Source organism: Sesamum indicum, linkage group LG9, assembly GCF_026168435.1.
Source record: "Sesamum indicum cultivar Baizhima isolate 11 linkage group LG9, ASM2616843v1, whole genome shotgun sequence".
Lineage (NCBI taxonomy): Eukaryota > Viridiplantae > Streptophyta > Magnoliopsida > Lamiales > Pedaliaceae > Sesamum > Sesamum indicum.
The window spans coordinates 3071393-3088043 of record NC_142665.1 but is presented as its reverse complement, the minus strand read 5'-3'; the positions used below and the strand labels follow the sequence as shown (position 1 = coordinate 3088043).

The 16651-nt window shown below is 35.3% G+C and overlaps 4 protein-coding genes across 5 annotated transcripts; 2 read left to right on the top strand and 2 right to left on the bottom strand.

Moving 5' to 3' along the window:
• Positions 1 to 739: 739 nt before the first annotated feature.
• Positions 740 to 4317, bottom strand: LOC105170395 (actin-depolymerizing factor 2). The gene is made up of 4 exons (XM_011091144.3): positions 4156 to 4317; positions 1562 to 1827; positions 1293 to 1463; positions 740 to 1002 (listed from the first exon to the last, which is right to left on the bottom strand). The coding sequence occupies exons 1-3, from the start codon at positions 4156 to 4158 to the stop codon at positions 1313 to 1315; spliced, it is 420 nt and encodes a 139-aa protein (XP_011089446.3). The 5' UTR covers positions 4159 to 4317; the 3' UTR covers positions 740 to 1002; positions 1293 to 1312.
• A 1716-nt stretch (positions 4318 to 6033) lies between these two features.
• Positions 6034 to 8338, bottom strand: LOC105170394 (actin-depolymerizing factor 2-like). Its single transcript, XM_088884698.1, has 3 exons — positions 8179 to 8338; positions 6587 to 6852; positions 6034 to 6488 (listed from the first exon to the last, which is right to left on the bottom strand). Exons 1-3 carry the CDS (start codon positions 8179 to 8181, stop codon positions 6338 to 6340), a joined length of 420 nt encoding a protein of 139 aa, XP_088740824.1. The 5' UTR covers positions 8182 to 8338; the 3' UTR covers positions 6034 to 6337.
• A 2124-nt stretch (positions 8339 to 10462) lies between these two features.
• LOC105170393 (histone H2A) lies at positions 10463 to 11358 on the top strand. The gene is made up of 2 exons (XM_011091143.3): positions 10463 to 10789; positions 10895 to 11358. Exons 1-2 carry the CDS (start codon positions 10580 to 10582, stop codon positions 11144 to 11146), a joined length of 462 nt encoding a protein of 153 aa, XP_011089445.1. The 5' UTR covers positions 10463 to 10579; the 3' UTR covers positions 11147 to 11358.
• Positions 11359 to 11513: 155 nt separating this feature from the next.
• LOC105170392 (glycine-rich RNA-binding protein 4, mitochondrial) lies at positions 11514 to 15711 on the top strand. Of its 2 annotated transcripts, none has more exons than XM_011091141.3 (6): positions 11514 to 11900; positions 12930 to 12998; positions 13079 to 13185; positions 13284 to 13346; positions 14547 to 14615; positions 15437 to 15711. In XM_011091141.3, exons 1-5 carry the CDS (start codon positions 11801 to 11803, stop codon positions 14574 to 14576), a joined length of 369 nt encoding a protein of 122 aa, XP_011089443.1. In that variant the 5' UTR covers positions 11514 to 11800; the 3' UTR covers positions 14577 to 14615; positions 15437 to 15711. The 2 variants fall into 2 exon arrangements, with proteins under 2 accessions (XP_011089443.1, XP_020552544.1); XM_020696885.2 differs by having other exon boundaries at positions 13076 to 13185.
• The last annotated feature ends 940 nt before the right edge of the window (positions 15712 to 16651 follow it).

Sequence of the window (16651 nt, the reverse complement as noted above, 5' to 3'; positions counted from 1 at the left end):
CGATGGTGTTAATTACTTACATAAGGCAGGTTAGAGAATTGCAAACTGCTTTGCAAGGAAATGCTAATTTGTGACACATGAATGCCTACTCGATGATTCAGATACAAGATGGTGTTAATGACTTACATAAAGCAGGTTTAGAGAATTGCAAACTGCTCTGCAAGGAAATGCTAATTAGTGGCACATGAATGCCTACTCTATGATTCAGATACAATATTATGATCATTACGCCAAAATTGGTATGTTGGCAACAACTTAAAGCCCCCAAGTCTCCGCAAGGTTAGCAAAGATAACCTACAGAACCACCATAATTTCTTCCGTCAAAGGATATAGCCCTCGAGGTAGGATTGTGTCGACTGAATAATCACATGCCCAAGGGACTTCAGTCCTCAATTGAGATGAGAGTGCAGGGAAGATAGAAGATAATTTTACCTCTCTGGCTGTAGTGTATTCTGGCTAATATTGGAAAGTAGCAAAATTTCAATGTGGCATCTTACACTATGTAATTGAAGTTGAAGTTCACAAAATATAGAGTTCGATGTGACTTTCTATATGAAAATCATCGCCATGTAATTGTTAGATATGTGATTCTTTTTACGGTTATCTTCAAATCTTATATACACATGACAACCCAGCAGGTTCCTACCTCTTGGTTCCAGTATGGAAATAAAGCAACACACAATGACCCGGATTCTAAATTTACTGCTGTAGCAATATCCCTCGCATGAACTCAAAGAGCTAATAAACAAATGGTCATTCTGCAGTCATGAAACTGAACCAAAAGAAGGAATTCAGAGAAGGTAAGAGGAATGCCCTACAGCACAGCATACAATGGGCTCAACAATACCGCCAAAGTTTCAGTGTTAGGTACATTCTGCAACAGTTCAGAAATAGAAAAGACTGCAAGCAAATAAACACTCAAGGTATCCTCAATACATATCATGGTAATTGCCCATCTGGGAGAGGACATTGATGCATCCAGCAACTTTGCCACCATAGAAACTGAGTAGAACAATTCGAAATCAGTGAACAAAATAAGTGAAGTCAAGAACATTTCTGAAATATAAACACCAATATAATGATGGTTATCCAACCCCACACAACTAATAAAATAAATTCCACACTCGAAAAATAATAAAATAAGATCAAAATCAGAGAATCTGTTCTAGGTATGAAGACATTACTAGATAAATAAAACTTTGACAACATAGGAATATCATAGCTTAGCCGGGTACCATAGTTCACAAACTATTAACATTTCTTTTGAGTAAAGCAAAGAGCACGGATCATACTTTGCTGAGACTCCAGATATTTAATTGGCACGACTTTTGAAGACATCAAGACCCATCTCAGTTGGATCAGTTGCTTGCAGCTCTACCTGAATGCCATCTAATTCCCTCTTGAACCTGTCCTTGGAGCTGGCATAGATCATTTTGCTCCGCACCCTTGCAGTGTCAGGGGACCTTAGCAGAGAGATTTAATACGCAACATAGTCAGATGACACAATGTAAACAAAGAGTGGAGACTAGCAATAACTGATGTCACCAGGAAGGGAAATTACCACGCAACGAAAAAAATCCTGCTCTTTGGGACATTCTCTTCAGTCATAAAATCGAAATCATAAACTGCATATCTGCATTCGTCAGCAGGAAGGCTTGCAGTGAAGTCATCATAAGTTTGAGATGGTTCACCAAGCTTTTCCACAATAACCTGTTTTTGCTTCTCCTCAATCTTGAATACAATGAAGCGGTGCGTCCGTTTAGCTTTCAACTCCATAAACTTCAGTTTGCAATCATCATGCACTGCCATTCCTGATGCTGAGTTGGCCTATACATAACAAATAGGTTAAGAGTTTATAAACAAGGAAAATATTGAAATCAAGAGAATCAAAAACCTGCAGGGGTATTATCATTTAATGGCAATAAATAATCATGATCCATGTAAAAGTGTCAGCAATCCACTAATTATCTGCGCGGGGAAGAGAAACTAGACATGTTTCGGAACAATTCTTGTTGCAATATGCAGTTGAACCATTCATTACACAAATGCAACGTGGCTTACAAGCCAGATGGCTTGCATTCATCATAAACAAGTTGATCCACTATTCTATGTCCATCCACGTTTCACTAAGCCTGCATACTTGAAGACATATGCGGTTAAGATACATTCTCGACGAGATAAAATTCATTGGCTTATGGTGGAGCATCCTTTGATAATTCCATTAATGAAAATGAGGGGCAAAGACAAGCAGCTGTAGTCCATTGTAGGAAATACAAAGGAATTGACCATTACTGGAGAACATGTCCAGGAAGACCCAAGAATCAAATAAAAAACAAAAGAAATGTTACACAAGTTCACAATTTAGGTCATTGTCTATACCTGCTTTAGTTAATTTGATTTACATGTATAACACGTATAAGTTATTGGATCAACGTAATCTATATCATTCATGTAATGACATTATTCATCTTATAGGTTTCACATGACACTCAAGGACGTGATAACATGGTTGCTACCTGGTACAAATCCATCTATTATTACCTATTCTTTTCATTTTTTCTGCTTATATGTACTGAATTGTGAATCCGTCATCTCTTTTCATGAGGTTTGACTGAATCAGTTAACTAATGCAGGGCATTCGTCCTTTAGCTCTTGGATTCCCATGTTGACAGCACAATGAGTTCTGTTCTTGACAACATTCTTGTAAATTTTGTGACTATAATTGATTGACATTGTCAAGCCAGCCGCATTATATTTTTGCATTTTCAAGATAAAATTTTTGCTATGTGTATCAATAATTCATTACTTTGTAGCTGATGCAACATGTGCCACATTTTGAGAAGACTTTCTGATGAAGCATATCCATCCTAGTGGGTATCTTATTCTTACTGGTTTTCACATGTTGTTATTTATTTAAGGTGGTTGGTACTATAACTCTTTGCGTATTCCGTATATTTTATGATGGTCTTTAGAGGAGAAAAGCAAATATTTTCACGACTAAAATTAAAAATGATCAATTTTCAATGCCACAACTAACTAATTAAGTCCATAAATGTCATTGGAGCTCTAAGATTTATAGAATAAAACAGAGAAAAGGACTATTGGACCATCTCACATTCCAGAAGAATTATTGGATGATCCTGTGAAAATGCAAAGCAATTTTGGAGCATTCACGACAGCTGGAGAACTCTGAATTGGTTAATTTTATCACTGCTTTGTGACTTAAATGAATGAATATGATCATACTATCTTCTTCCTGTCTTAGTGATGCTAAGCCCCATGTCAAATGAAAACCCATTTCTCTTTTTTACAGTTCTATTTAATATTGAGTTTGAGTAAAAGTACTATTTTAGCCTTATACTTCACAGTTAACAGTCAACTAAGGAAAAGGGTCTTCACGCCAAGAATCTAAACCTCAGGGAGGTCCTTGTCAGTGGAAAACTCACGAAGGTGAATGCAAACAAACCTGTAAACCTAATTTGGAACTATATAGACATTGGGGTTACACATCAAATGGAAAAAGTCCAAGTTGGTTATATTGTCAAAAGAAGGAAAACGAAAATGTCAGATCATTTGTCTTAATAAATTCAATTATTCTTATTCCATCATTTTAGGAGATATCGGCTTAAATAACTAAATTACAAAAGAAAGAGAAACATGTAAACATTATATTTACCTAAAATTCAAAATGAATCTACTGAAACAGACCCATATCACTTTTTGAATTAGCACCCAGCAAATTCAACCATTTAATTTCCCCCAAAAATTCACAAAATTGATCCTGGATAACATAATACTAGCATACTCTGAAGAAGAAATTCGCAAGTCAGCTAACCCAAGATCGGCCTAGAGATACTGTAAGCAATGCAAAATTCTAAATACACAATGAAAACAACTTCAAGTCAGATCTAAGAATCTAAAAGAAAAGGGGGGGGGGGGATGAACAAAAAAATCCATTCAAATCCAGCTACCAAAGAAAATTGTAGTCTGTGTTTCCATTCCAAATATCACAAGATCGTGAATCGGACAGAAAAAAAATGATTAAAAAAAAAACAACAGCACTAATAATCAACTGAAGATGTATGTTTACGAAAACAAAAAAATAAATAGCAAAAGGATATAAGAGATAAACAAAAAGTTGATGAGAATCATTACCATGGCGACGAGGTTTGAGCGGAGAAGATCGAGGAAGTTTTGACAAGAATCCGGAAAGAGGAAATTTAGGTCTGCAAAAGGACGTGATTCTGTTTTAGGGGTAGATATTTAGTGGGGGGAGAGAGGAACGCGTTGAGATGGGAGTGGCAATGACTTTCGTTGGAGAGAGAAGCAAATATAGAAGAAAGGGAATCATATTAAATGTCGACGATGCCCCTGAAAGTGAAACGCTCCGTTTCGCCTTTTGTAGTTTAGTTGCCTCCCTTCCCTTCCTTTATTATTTACCAACAATTCCACTCTCATTTTATGCAGACGACTTTATTATTAATATTTTTAAGTGAAATAATTATTAAATTTTATAATTATTAATATCTAATATTTAATATTTATATCTGACAACTACTCATAATTATAACAATCATATAATATTTATCTATTATTATATTTAATTAAAAATTATTATTAAAATTGACGGACAATTACTATTAAAATATAGTAAAATTTACAATTTTTTTGAATTTAAACCTATGACTTTATAGTCATGAGTTAAACTTCATCAATTGAACAAAATCTCATTAACTATGTAGATGACTTTATTAAAAGTCGATTCATTCAGACTTGTATACATTAGAATGATGTCGCTAAGATTATGCCATGCACAGTATAAAATCATTCCTCGGTTCAGAATTCAAAACCCACTGGGTCCCTATTGTTACCTCGTCTCAAGCCCAATTATATTTATTTTTTAATTTTATGATAATATATATATTTTAAATTAGATCACGTGACATTTTTTACATGAATGATAAAGGAATTTTGCAGTATTACTACTTGCTAATGAATCAATTCATGTAATTTTTATAATTATTGTTTTAAATCTAATAGTCATAACCGCTAATATTCATTATATAATGTGTGAAAAATAAACAAAATAGGATATTAAGCATTCGAATACAAATACATCCATACATATAAATCATGATTTTTGAACAAGTGGAGTGGGTCAATAAAAAATAAATTAATTAATTGAATAATTATACGTTTGGGTCCGAGGTGATTTGACACAAATTAAACCCAAACCCGAACACACTCAAAGACCCATTTAATTTTATTTTCTAATTATCCTTGATTATTATTTATCTTATATCGATCATAAATCCAATTGCATGCGTCATTGCCTCTTTGCTAATTTCACTTTATATGATCCTACTTCACAATGTTGCTTCAAAACAAAAGAAGATTATGTGTATCCCCCTCTGGAGGTATTACTGTGACAACTTGCAAATATACAACAATGGTGATCTTCCTTTGTTTGTTGCATGTTCTGACTCAGAAATAATATGCTATTAATAGTCGAGATTGGATCATCATAGTTCAGAACAACAAAATGCAGAAACGAATTTGTATCGAGACATTGTTGATACACTGACTAATAATGGTGAAAATGGTGCCTCAGGGTTTACTTAAATTTTTCACCTTAATAGTCTGACTAGTAATGGTGAAAATGATGCTCTAGGTCTACTTAAGTTTTTCACCTTCACTGGACCATGTCTTAGTGCTGCTGCAATCTCACGATTAATTATACAATTGGTAACAAGAAAATAGTCATTCTGGAGTCATGAAACTGAACCACAGAAAGGGCTGAGAGAGCTAAAGGAAGAAGCCGTTGAAGGTGTATTACATATACGTGCAACGGGCTCAACAATACTGCCAGCATTTCAGTGTGTTAGGTACACTCTGTAACAGTAGATACATGAATAAAGGTGCATGGCAAGCAAATAAACACCCAAGCTAAGCTATCCTTGATACGGATCATGATGATTGCCTACCTTGGGAGAGTACATTGCTGTATCCAGTACCGCCATACAAAACTCAGTGTAACAATTGGAAATCAGGATTCCAAATAAGTCAAGTCAATAATACATTTCTGAAATATAGCGACCAACACAACAATGGTTATCCAGCCTCATGCGATTAATAAAATAAATTCCACACCCGAAAAATAGTTGAGTAAGATCAAAACCACAGAATTTGTTCTAGAGATGAAGTCGTTACCAGAGAAATAAAACTTTGACAACATAGGAATATCATAGCTTGGCCAAGTACCAATGTTCAACAAACTATTAACATTTCTCTCAAGGAAAGCAAAGCTTGGAACATGCTTTGCTGAAACTCCTGAGATTTAATTGGCACGACTTTTGAAGACATCAAGACCCATCTCAGATGGATCAGTTGCTTGCAGCTCTATCTGAATGCCATCTAATTCCCTCTTAAACCTGTCCTTGGAGCTGGCATAGATCATTTTGTTCCGCACCCTTGCAGTGTCAGGGGACCTTAGCAGAGAGATTTGATACACAACATAGTCAGATGAGACAATGTACACAAAGACTGGAGACTAGCAATAACTGATGTCACCAGGAAGGGAAATTACCACGCAACGAAAAAAATCCTGCTCTTTGGGACATTCTCTTCAGTCATAAAATCAAAATCAAACACTGCATATCTGCATTCGTCAGCAGGAAGGCTTGCAGTGAAGTCGTCATAAGTTTCAGATGGTTCACCAAGCTTTTCCACCATAACCTGCTTTTGCTTCTCCTCAATCTTGAATACTATGAAGCGGTGCGTCCGTTTAGCTTTCAACTCCATAAACTTCAGTTTGCAGTCATCGTGCACTGCCATTCCTGATGCTGCGTTGGCCTATACATAACAAATAAGTTCAGAGTTTACAAAACAAGGAAAATATTGAAATCAAGAGAATCAAAAACCTTCTGGAGTACTATCATTTAATGGCAATCAATATCATGATCCATGTAAAAGTGTCAGAGATCCACTAATTTTCCAGGTCGGGAAGAAAAACTAGACATGTTTCTGAACCATTCTTGTTGCATTTTCTAGCTGAACCATTCCATTACACAAATGTAGCATCTTACAAGCAAGATCAAGATGGATCAAATAAATGCTCAAGACGTGATATCACTGGAAGAAAAATACATTCCAAGTGGAATTTCTGTAATATAATTGCATAATGAAGTTAAATTATCTGAAATGTATGTAATGTCTCCACATACTTATTGTAATTTAAATTGACATAAAAGTTTTATGTGAATCAACAAATGAGAATGTTATGGCCCATTATCTTTTGGCATAAAATGAATGATCCACTTGCTAAAATTGATTCATCGAATGGAAGTAATTAAGGAAGTACTTAATTGCTTAGGACCGGTCAATTTTAGTGAGTATGCCATAGTGGTAACGAGAGCATTCTCATGTGCATAGTTGGAGTTCTATGATTACAATCGTAGGAAGGTCATGTGTTTAAACCCATATTGGAACTATACAGATACTGGGATTACACATCAGGAGGAAAAAGTCCAAGTTGGTTATATTGCCAAAAGAACGGGCAAAGAAAATTTCAGATGATTCGTCTCAATTAATTCAATTATTCATGTCGCATCATCTAGGAGATCTTGGATAAAACAACTAAATTACAAAGGAAAAGAAAGATGTAAACATTATATTTTCCTAAAATTCAAAAACAAACTACTGATATCAGACCCATATCGTTTATTTAACTTAGCACCCAGCTGATTCACCTATTTAATTTCGGCCAAAAGGTCACGAAATTGAATCCTAATTAACTAAACACTACAATAGCCTGAGGAACAAAATTCGCAAGTCAGCCAATCCAAGATCGGCCTAGAAATACTGTAACCAATGCAAAATTCCTAATACACAATCAAAACTACTAGAAATTCAGATCTAAGAATCTAAACGAATGAAAAAAAAAGGGATAAACAAAGAAGCTCATTCAAATCCAGCTACCAAAATAATTGTAATTTCTGCTCTCTTCATCCCACATACAACAAATCATAAATCGGACATAAGAAAACAAAAAAAAAACAAAAAAAAAGGTACCACTAATCAACTGGACAATCATTCTGACGTAAACGACAAAAAATGAAAAAATTAAGATAGCATAAGGATAGAAAAGTTCAAAGAAAAAAATAAGCCAAGAATCATTACCATGGTAACGAGGATTGATCGGAGAAGATCGAGGAGGTTTTGACAAGAATCCGGAAAGAGAAAATTTAGGTCTGCAAAAGTACGCAGCTTCTTTTGGTGGTAGATATTTAGGGGAGAGAGAAAGATGAGACTACCAATGACTCCGTTTGCAGAAAAGCAAATATAGGAGGAAGGGAATCAGTTGAAATGTCGAGCGTGCCCCTGAAACGCTCCGCTTCGCCTTTTGTAGTTTAGTTGCTTGCTTGGCTAAATTGTCCTTTTGCAAGACTCCCCCTTATATTACCACCTCCACTCTTTACTCTTTAGGAAGTCGGTTTGTTCAACTTCATTACATGCTAGTTTTTGACGGGGTAAACGTAACCGTTTATGTCAAATATTAATAGATAATTCTTTTTCTTTAAAAAAAATAAATTACGATGAACTTTATTTATTATAAATATAAATATTTTTTATTATTTAAAAAATATAAATATTTCTTAAAAAATAATAATTCTCTAACAAATACGCTCCCATTATAATTCATTCTATTGAGGTAATTTATTAGACAATCGTTAATTCTACAAGGGTATTTACAATTTTCAAATAATTATTGAGTATTTAAAATTTTAATAAATTTTACGAGAGTCTATTAGAAATGTGTCATTAAATAAATAGTATTATATCCAAAAAATATATTTATAAAAAAAATTACGACTTTTTAAATTAAATCGTTAAATTTGTATTTAAATAAACACATTATTTTACCCAAATAATACGACACTTTGCAAATGGGGCCGTTTTTAGGGTTCTAATTGTGCTATTATGGAAAAAGTACAGTGCCAATAAACAATAATTTTTTTCTTTAAAGAGTTAGAATAAACAGGTGCATAAATAGATTCATTATTGTTCTCCTCTAAAATTGCAACAAACTTTCTACAGTTCTTCTTAATTAATGCAAATTTATTGCCATAATTGACATTTTGCGAAGTGGAGGAACAATTTTTGGTGTCTAAATCAAAATTAATTAGCTTTCATGTAGGTCTGTCCTAATTATGTTGCCGATTCAAGTTTACATACTATAAAAGTCATTAAACTCACCATTAAATTAGTAGGTGATCAACTATAATACTTGCTAAATTTAGGTAAATCATTGTCAGTCGATTGTAGTTGTGTATTTCCTATATTATATGGCTTATTGAAGTTTAAATATTAAAAAATTAAAGAAAAAAAAGAAGAAATATTCAAAATTTACGAATTAAATCTATCGAGTCTGGATTCTGGTTGGTTTGATGTTAAATTTCAAAAATTGAAATGAAGGGCAGGGGTGGGTGGATTTTTGATCAACTAGAAGCATGACGGGTTGGGTTGGGTTGCGTTTTTGTTCTTACTAAAATTAATAGGAGCGAACCTCAAATTTAATTCTAATCAGTTGTTATTTTCCATGCCTCGACTTGTTTTGCAACTCATATTGGCGTGGGAATGAACCACAAAACAGGGATTTAAATCAACTTCAAGTTGCAAAACTAAGTGAACTTGTTCAAAGGAAGAAGAACATGATGGGGGAAGACTACTGACATTTTCATACTACTAAGGCAATTAGGGTCAAATAGGATAATCAATAGCGAGAAGGGTAAATAGTAAAAAGTGCCATAAGAAAAATTTGACCTAAAACAAATATGAAATGTTAAAACAATAAAAAATAAAATAAAAATATATAAGATTTTTTAGTAATCTAACATGCCTGATGTGATAATTCGAGTTGTTAATCATGAATCCCCAACTCATTCAATAGAAAGCCAATCCATGCGTTGATCGTGCGAGTTGAGAAATGGACTTCTACAAATATGTTGGGGCTTCATTTCACAGCTATGCATTAATTACATTCAAACAACATAATGCGACATTTAAAGTTAATTCATTTGATTAATTTTGATCAATTCCTTATTTTAATTTATTCTTCTCATTCAATTGATAAATATAATAAAAATTTACTATACACCCGCATCAAATGTGTTTTAATCGTTAGTATTTATAAAATTATTGTGAGCAAAATATATTATTTTCAGTGCTTTTTTCTTTTTTTTCTAAAAATAAAAAAAAACCCACATTTTCAAAAGTAAAGATGAATTTCCAGGCGGGAAAAAGCGAACCAAAAAATTCCTTAACCCAAAAATTTAAATTCCAGAACTCGCTTCCTATTGGTTTATTTCACCTAACATGGATTGAGCTTGAATCGACGGCCGGCATTACTCCACCCTTCAAGCCAGATGCCAGCATCACCACTGTATAAAGACAGCCCCATTTCATCACTCGTCATTCCGAAACAGCCGTTCCGCCAGGGAGATACTCTCTCCTCTCCCAGTTGTAGTTACCATTTTGCCTCTCTCTGTACCCCTAGTCTCAAGGGCTGAATAATCGTTTCATGGACGCCGCCGGAAAAGTGAAGAAGGGCGCTGGAGGAAGAAAGGGCGGCGGCCCGAAGAAGAAGCCTGTTTCCAGGTCTGTCAGGGCTGGTCTGCAGTTCCCTGTTGGTAGAATCGGACGTTACTTAAAGAAAGGACGGTATGCCCAGCGGGTTGGCACCGGAGCTCCGGTTTACATGGCTGCCGTTCTCGAGTATTTAGCTGCTGAGGTATTGTAAAAGAAGAGCCCTCTTTCGGATCTACATTGGTAAGATTCTTTATGTTAATGATTCTAGGTCTCGAGTCGTGATTTTTGGAAATGTTTTCAATTACAGGTACTGGAGTTGGCTGGAAACGCGGCGCGAGATAACAAGAAGAACAGGATTATACCGAGGCATGTGCTCTTGGCTGTGAGGAACGACGAGGAGCTTGGGAAGCTGCTGCAGGGTGTGACCATTGCTCATGGTGGTGTGCTTCCGAACATCAATCCGGTGCTGTTGCCGAAGAAAACAGGGGGAGATAAGGCTACCAAGGAGCCCAAGTCGCCGTCCAAGGCTGGCAAGTCACCGAAGGCGGCTGCTTCTTAGTTACAAATGGATGTGAATCACAAAGCTTTTATCTCTTTTGTGTAATTTTTGGCTTAAATAGACTGCTCTCAGTAGATTCAAATGGGTGTGGCTTAGAGAGACTGCTCTCAGTAGATTTGGAAGGAAAGAGAAATGTAAGGTTGTAATTCTGTGTTTAGGGCCAATGTGGAGTGTGAATCCAGTTGATTAAACCACATTTTCGTCTTCCTTTACTCTTGTTATTTTTCCTAATTCCTTGCTTCGACTTTGGGTCTTTGAGATTAGTTTGGTAGAATTAGGGTTCAATGAGGGAATCTTTGGCTGCATTGTGCTACGAATATTAACTCGAGCGCTTTAATTATTATAAATGACTACTGAAATTAGGTTTTGAGGTGGGTGTCATTTAGATGTCCACTGAAATCACCTCAATCATCGTTTAGTTTCAAACCTGAACTCTCGGTTCTCTTTCGTTATGGCGCTTTTAGTTTGCTTCATTTTAGGGTTTTGCTGCTGAAGAATTATATACAGAGAAGCATGAAAAATGGTGCATGATATGTGTCCATATGAACATTGTTCATACTATTAAAGCTGCGTATGCAGAGCTCAAGTATTTTCTAGTGGAGAGAAACACTTCGCAAAGTTCTCATTACTCTCGCTTTGCTCGAATCTTCACCGATGCAGATGCATGCCCTGAATAGGGTTTATTCCGCCTTCAAATCTCCCCCTCATAGATGGCTTACATGGCGGCAGTCTTGCTCGGGACTTTTTGTTGGAGGTCTTTCTCTCTCTCTCTCTCTATATATATATATATATCTATCTATCTATCTATCTATCTATCTATCTATCTATCTATATTATCTCTCTCCCTCCCTGCACATACATCTGCAAATGGGCAATGCGCGTCCTGAAATACTAGGTTTCTAATCCTTAACGCAAATGAGAGCAAAGGGTTTGCTGAATTGATGATTGGTTCTTAATTGTGGTTCTCTTGCCTGTTCGATAAAATGCTCGAATGGGAGACAGAAACTTTTTGACGTTCAAAGTAGGAGATTGTTATACGTGTTTGAAAATATCGATAGTTGTTTAGTAGCTTTTCTGTATGATGCATGATAAAAATTGCTTGAAGTTGATCTCAGATCCACTAGTTCCAAGTTCATTAAAGCATGGTGCTATTTTGATGCTCAGCATAGGAACAAAGTGAGTTTTTAACATTTTACTTATGGCTTAGGAAACTGATTAATTTTCCTGCCGTAATCAATGAATGACATTCCTCAGTACTTGTACATTAAATGCCCTGTGAAAGGCTGAAATTCTTAGCAGCTTGTTAGATTCTAAATTTGAACTAACTGCATAGTTGGAGTAGCTCTTATAATTGGATTTCGCAAGATAGAATTATGTTTCCAAGACACTTGGAAAATCAGATTCGATTTCTGTTGAATTCCAATGTTGAAAGATTATACCCTTTAGATTGAAGGTAACGAATCGTACTTGTCTTCCCTATTTTTTCCATGAAGCTTTTGTGCCTTTGTGTGACTACTGTGCTTTCTTTAATCCCGATCTTTCTTCTTTCTCTTTATCTGACTCCTTTCTTTTTTCTACCTTGAACTGCTGAATTCACCAGAATTTCCACTTTAATCTCATCTTCCAGCCACAGCTTCAGTTTTCTAGTGCCTTAATTGGCATCAAGTACCTAATACACAATAATGGGTTCAAAAATTCGTTTTTCTTTAAATAATTTTATGTATGTATATTACAACTTTCAGATCGTTGTCACTGAATTAAAAGGAAACACTGCTATCTCCAGGGCTTTCTTATGATACCAATGAAAGTGTTTTGAAGGGTGCGTTTGAGGAATATGGTGAAGTAATTGAAGGTAGGCACTAGGCTATTATGTTACCTTTTGACATATTGGTGATTATTTTGGAATGTGAAATGGATTCATATGCTTAGCAGTTAAGGTGATATGTGACCGTGTAAGTGGGAAATCAAGAGGATATGGATTTGTGCATTACTCTTCTGAGATGGCGGCAAACAAAGCCTTAAAGGAAATGGATGGTCGGGTATGTTCAAGTATTCAGCTATGCATTTTGTTACATGCCTATATGTATTTCTTGAGCATCATTAGTAATTCTTTTCTGCTTGTTGTATGCTTTTGTAGTTGCTGGACGGCAGAAATATCCACATTCATTATGCTTATAGAAGGGAACGGCAAGGCAGTCAGGTCTGCCACTCTCAACCATTTGCTGTTACTTTATTAGTTAATAAACCTTTGTTTTCCCTCTTTCTTGCTCTGAATCTCACTTGCTCGGTATGTGAAAATCAAGTTTGGATTTTTTTTCACATTCTCATTGGCACCCCATGTTTCCTGCCTTAACAATGCATTTTTACGGTCACCGATTTGCTGGTAGAAAATGATAGCTATTTGCTGCTTCGCAGACTAGTTGTTATTTGTTAGCAATGCCAATTGAAACTGGCTGCTTCATAGTTCATATAGCATCTTGCCACTCCTCACCAAATTCTAAAGTGTTATTTAGGGGGATGATCAGAGTAAGGGTAATGAACTCTTGGGAAATTATTGCCCAGATGAATAATAGATGAGTGGATTTTCATGGTCTCGTAATTCAAAAATATTTTGTTTTTTCCTTCAATTCACTGTTTGTATTATATTAGCAGATAGTTTCACTTGTGTTTAAAAACCTTGCATTAACTTGATCAAGCTTTCGGCCCACATACTTTATGTTAGCAACTGGGCATAGGAAATGCACGGTTGAATGATATGGAACTTGGACTGTAGGCTTGGATTGCAGAAGGTAAACTATCCTGAAAAGTAAAGGAAACATTTCATATCAAACCTAAATATAGTAAATTAAGAAGATCATGGTATTAAATGATTCTGTTATGACAGTCTACAACGTGCTTGTAATCGGGAGAAAAAATATAATGTTAATAAATATACACATGCAATTGGTGTGGGGGGGGGGGGGGGGCAGCAGGAGGGGGGTGTGGGAAGCAGGAGGCAAGAACAAGATAAACTTTTGAAAGGCTTGAATATGGAATCCTGATGGCAATTCAAATACAGGGAGCGATCTGGCCCCCTTTGTCATGGATAATCCTATACATTATTGCGGTTTTGTATATTAATGAATTAAGTTTATGATCTTAGATTTACTTTTTCATGTTTCTTTAACTATGGAATCTTTACAGTTATGTTCTTTAATTTTGTTTCCTATTTAGTGTTTATAAAGGTCAGTTTACAGTTTACGTTTATTCAACTCAGTCTTAAGCAACTAGATTTACCGTTTTCTCTGGTTTCAATAGCTTAGTCCGTTTAGTTAGTTTCTTTTGTTTTTACTTCCTAAGAACCCTGATTTCATCGAGCTTTAAAATATAATCATTTGAGAGATTTTTCCTGATTTTAAAGGGTAAAGCAACTTCCGGAAATGAGAAATGAGGTTGATGGGAAGCTGAAGAGATGAGAGGGAACTTTCAGGTATGATTATGCTTGACCACCTGGTGCTTGCTTTTCCATAGATGACCAATTCACTTACAAGAAATAATACAATATCTGTTAATGGTTGATCATAATCTGATTATTAATGTTGATAATTGGACTTGCATGCTTGGCTATTAGCAACCTGCCGTGTGTTCCTTTCTGTGCTTCTAGATTCTTCCAGGACATTGTCACTGGATTAAATTCAATATCCTGTGGCTTCACTGACGAACTTTCCTTATTCTCCTTCTGTTCAGTGTTTGCTGCCTTCTTGGAATAATGTCTACCCATATTATTGCCAATACTGCTACTTTGAACTACATTAGGTCTATTATCATTTTTGCCTCTTGAATCTCCTAATAAATGCAAGATATTGAGGCAAGGGGGAGGTGAGGTAAAGAGGAAGAAGAGTCAATAAAATTGAGTAGTGTCCTCCTTGATTCATGTCTGGTACTTTTTCATGTCTCTACATAAACAACGTAGTCGAGATAACTATGAAATTGACGATATTTCATTATATTCTCATCATCATCATCATCATCATTGTCCCTCGTTAATTCCAACAACTGGGTAGCTTATCACTATCCAATTTGCTGACCCGTAGCCTGCTGCACATGAGCCCCTAGATTCTTACAAAATGGCATCATTTTACACTCTTGCTTCATTAGTCCCAAAAGTAATATTCATCCTCTGTTTTTATCTCCTTCACCATTTCATTACTTGTGTTATCCATGGCAGACACATCTGACGATCTCATGCTTTATAATTTCTATACATAGTTTCTCTGAGAAAGACATATTCTGACTTTACCTTGGTTGTAGGATTTACCATAGATGCAGACCATATTCAGATCACTGCCAGACATTCGTTTGTTGGACAAACGCATCAACAGTTACAGAATTAACGTCTTTCCTATATCTATAATCCCTCTCCGCTTCCACTTTTGGCTTTCATCTAATGAAGATTGCGAAGAAGATTTAATCTGTGTAGTCGGTCTTGTAGAACATACTTGCTTCACAATTGTCCTTTGTCTTTGGCTCTGTGTAAACTAGTATGCAGATTAAACACTGAAATGGTTGGAGTTGTTTCATTCTCATCGCTCTATCTTCAGCACTATCAACCAGCATTGTGCCGCTTCACTATTTGGCTATTCAGTGGCAGTCTGCATCAGTGTATTTATGCATGAGTTGAATATGAGCAGGACTTGTTTATGCATTGAAATGTTATGCAGTAAGCTGAGCCCCAAGAATGCAGGTATGTATAGAGCATAGACAGATCAGATCATCTCAGGGTGGATAGGGATTGTTTTAAATACTTTCCTCTCATTCAAGTGTCATCAGAGTTTTTCTTGCAGAAAAATTTGCAATTCTAAATCTTGTACTAGCTTGCCAATGAGGCCTTATTCAATTAGTATGGTTGATACCTCACAACCTTAAATTCCACGATTATTTGTTTCGTTTAAACATATTTAAGTATTATGTAATAAATCACACACTGTAAAAAGTAAACCGTGTACTATCTATCCAAATGTGAGAAATTGAAAAAAGAATATATATATATAGAGTAGGAAATATTGGGACGTTTGTATATCAGGTTGATTATATTAATTAATAGGGTAACATAGATTGTGTCTAAGATTACACATATACCCTTTAGTATTTGATTTAGTTATTGGTAAATTTCGTCCAATATGAAATTGTATGTACCTTCCTAATACTAAAAGTACACACATTTTTTCCGTATTTTTTTCAAATTACAAGAATGTCCTCCAAAATTCGTCACATTACAATTGTATCACTTGAAATTTTGTAATTTTAAGGTCAGACTCCCTATAATTTATTAATGGCTAAAATACATCTTACCTCGATGTTTTGTTGAAATAACTAAAAACTTCCTATATTTTTTAAATAGGTTAAAACATCTCTATATTTTGTAAAACTCAACAAAAAATACTCCTTTCGTTAGTACTTAATAGAAGGTGCATTACACATGCTTCTTGTGCATTTGGAGTGTTTTTTAGCTATTCGTGACTTTAT

Bases quoted from the DNA above. Each gene is read 5' to 3' on its own strand.
- LOC105170395 (XM_011091144.3), bottom strand. The intron at 1,464-1,561 runs GTAATTTCCCTT...CTCTCTGCTAAG, and splicing joins AGGATTTTTTTCGTTGCGTG to GTCCCCTGACACTGCAAGGG.
- LOC105170394 (XM_088884698.1), bottom strand. The intron at 6,489-6,586 runs GTAATTTCCCTT...CTCTCTGCTAAG, and splicing joins AGGATTTTTTTCGTTGCGTG to GTCCCCTGACACTGCAAGGG.
- LOC105170393 (XM_011091143.3), top strand. From the start codon at position 10,580: ATGGACGCCGCCGGAAAAGTGAAGAAGGGCGCTGGAGGAAGAAAGGGC. The intron at 10,790-10,894 runs GTATTGTAAAAG...TTTCAATTACAG, and splicing joins TCGAGTATTTAGCTGCTGAG to GTACTGGAGTTGGCTGGAAA.
- LOC105170392 (XM_020696885.2), top strand. From the start codon at position 11,801: ATGCAGATGCATGCCCTGAATAGGGTTTATTCCGCCTTCAAATCTCCC. The intron at 11,901-12,929 runs GTCTTTCTCTCT...TGCTATCTCCAG, and splicing joins CTCGGGACTTTTTGTTGGAG to GGCTTTCTTATGATACCAAT. The intron at 13,347-14,546 runs GTCTGCCACTCT...CTGATTTTAAAG, and splicing joins GGGAACGGCAAGGCAGTCAG to GGTAAAGCAACTTCCGGAAA.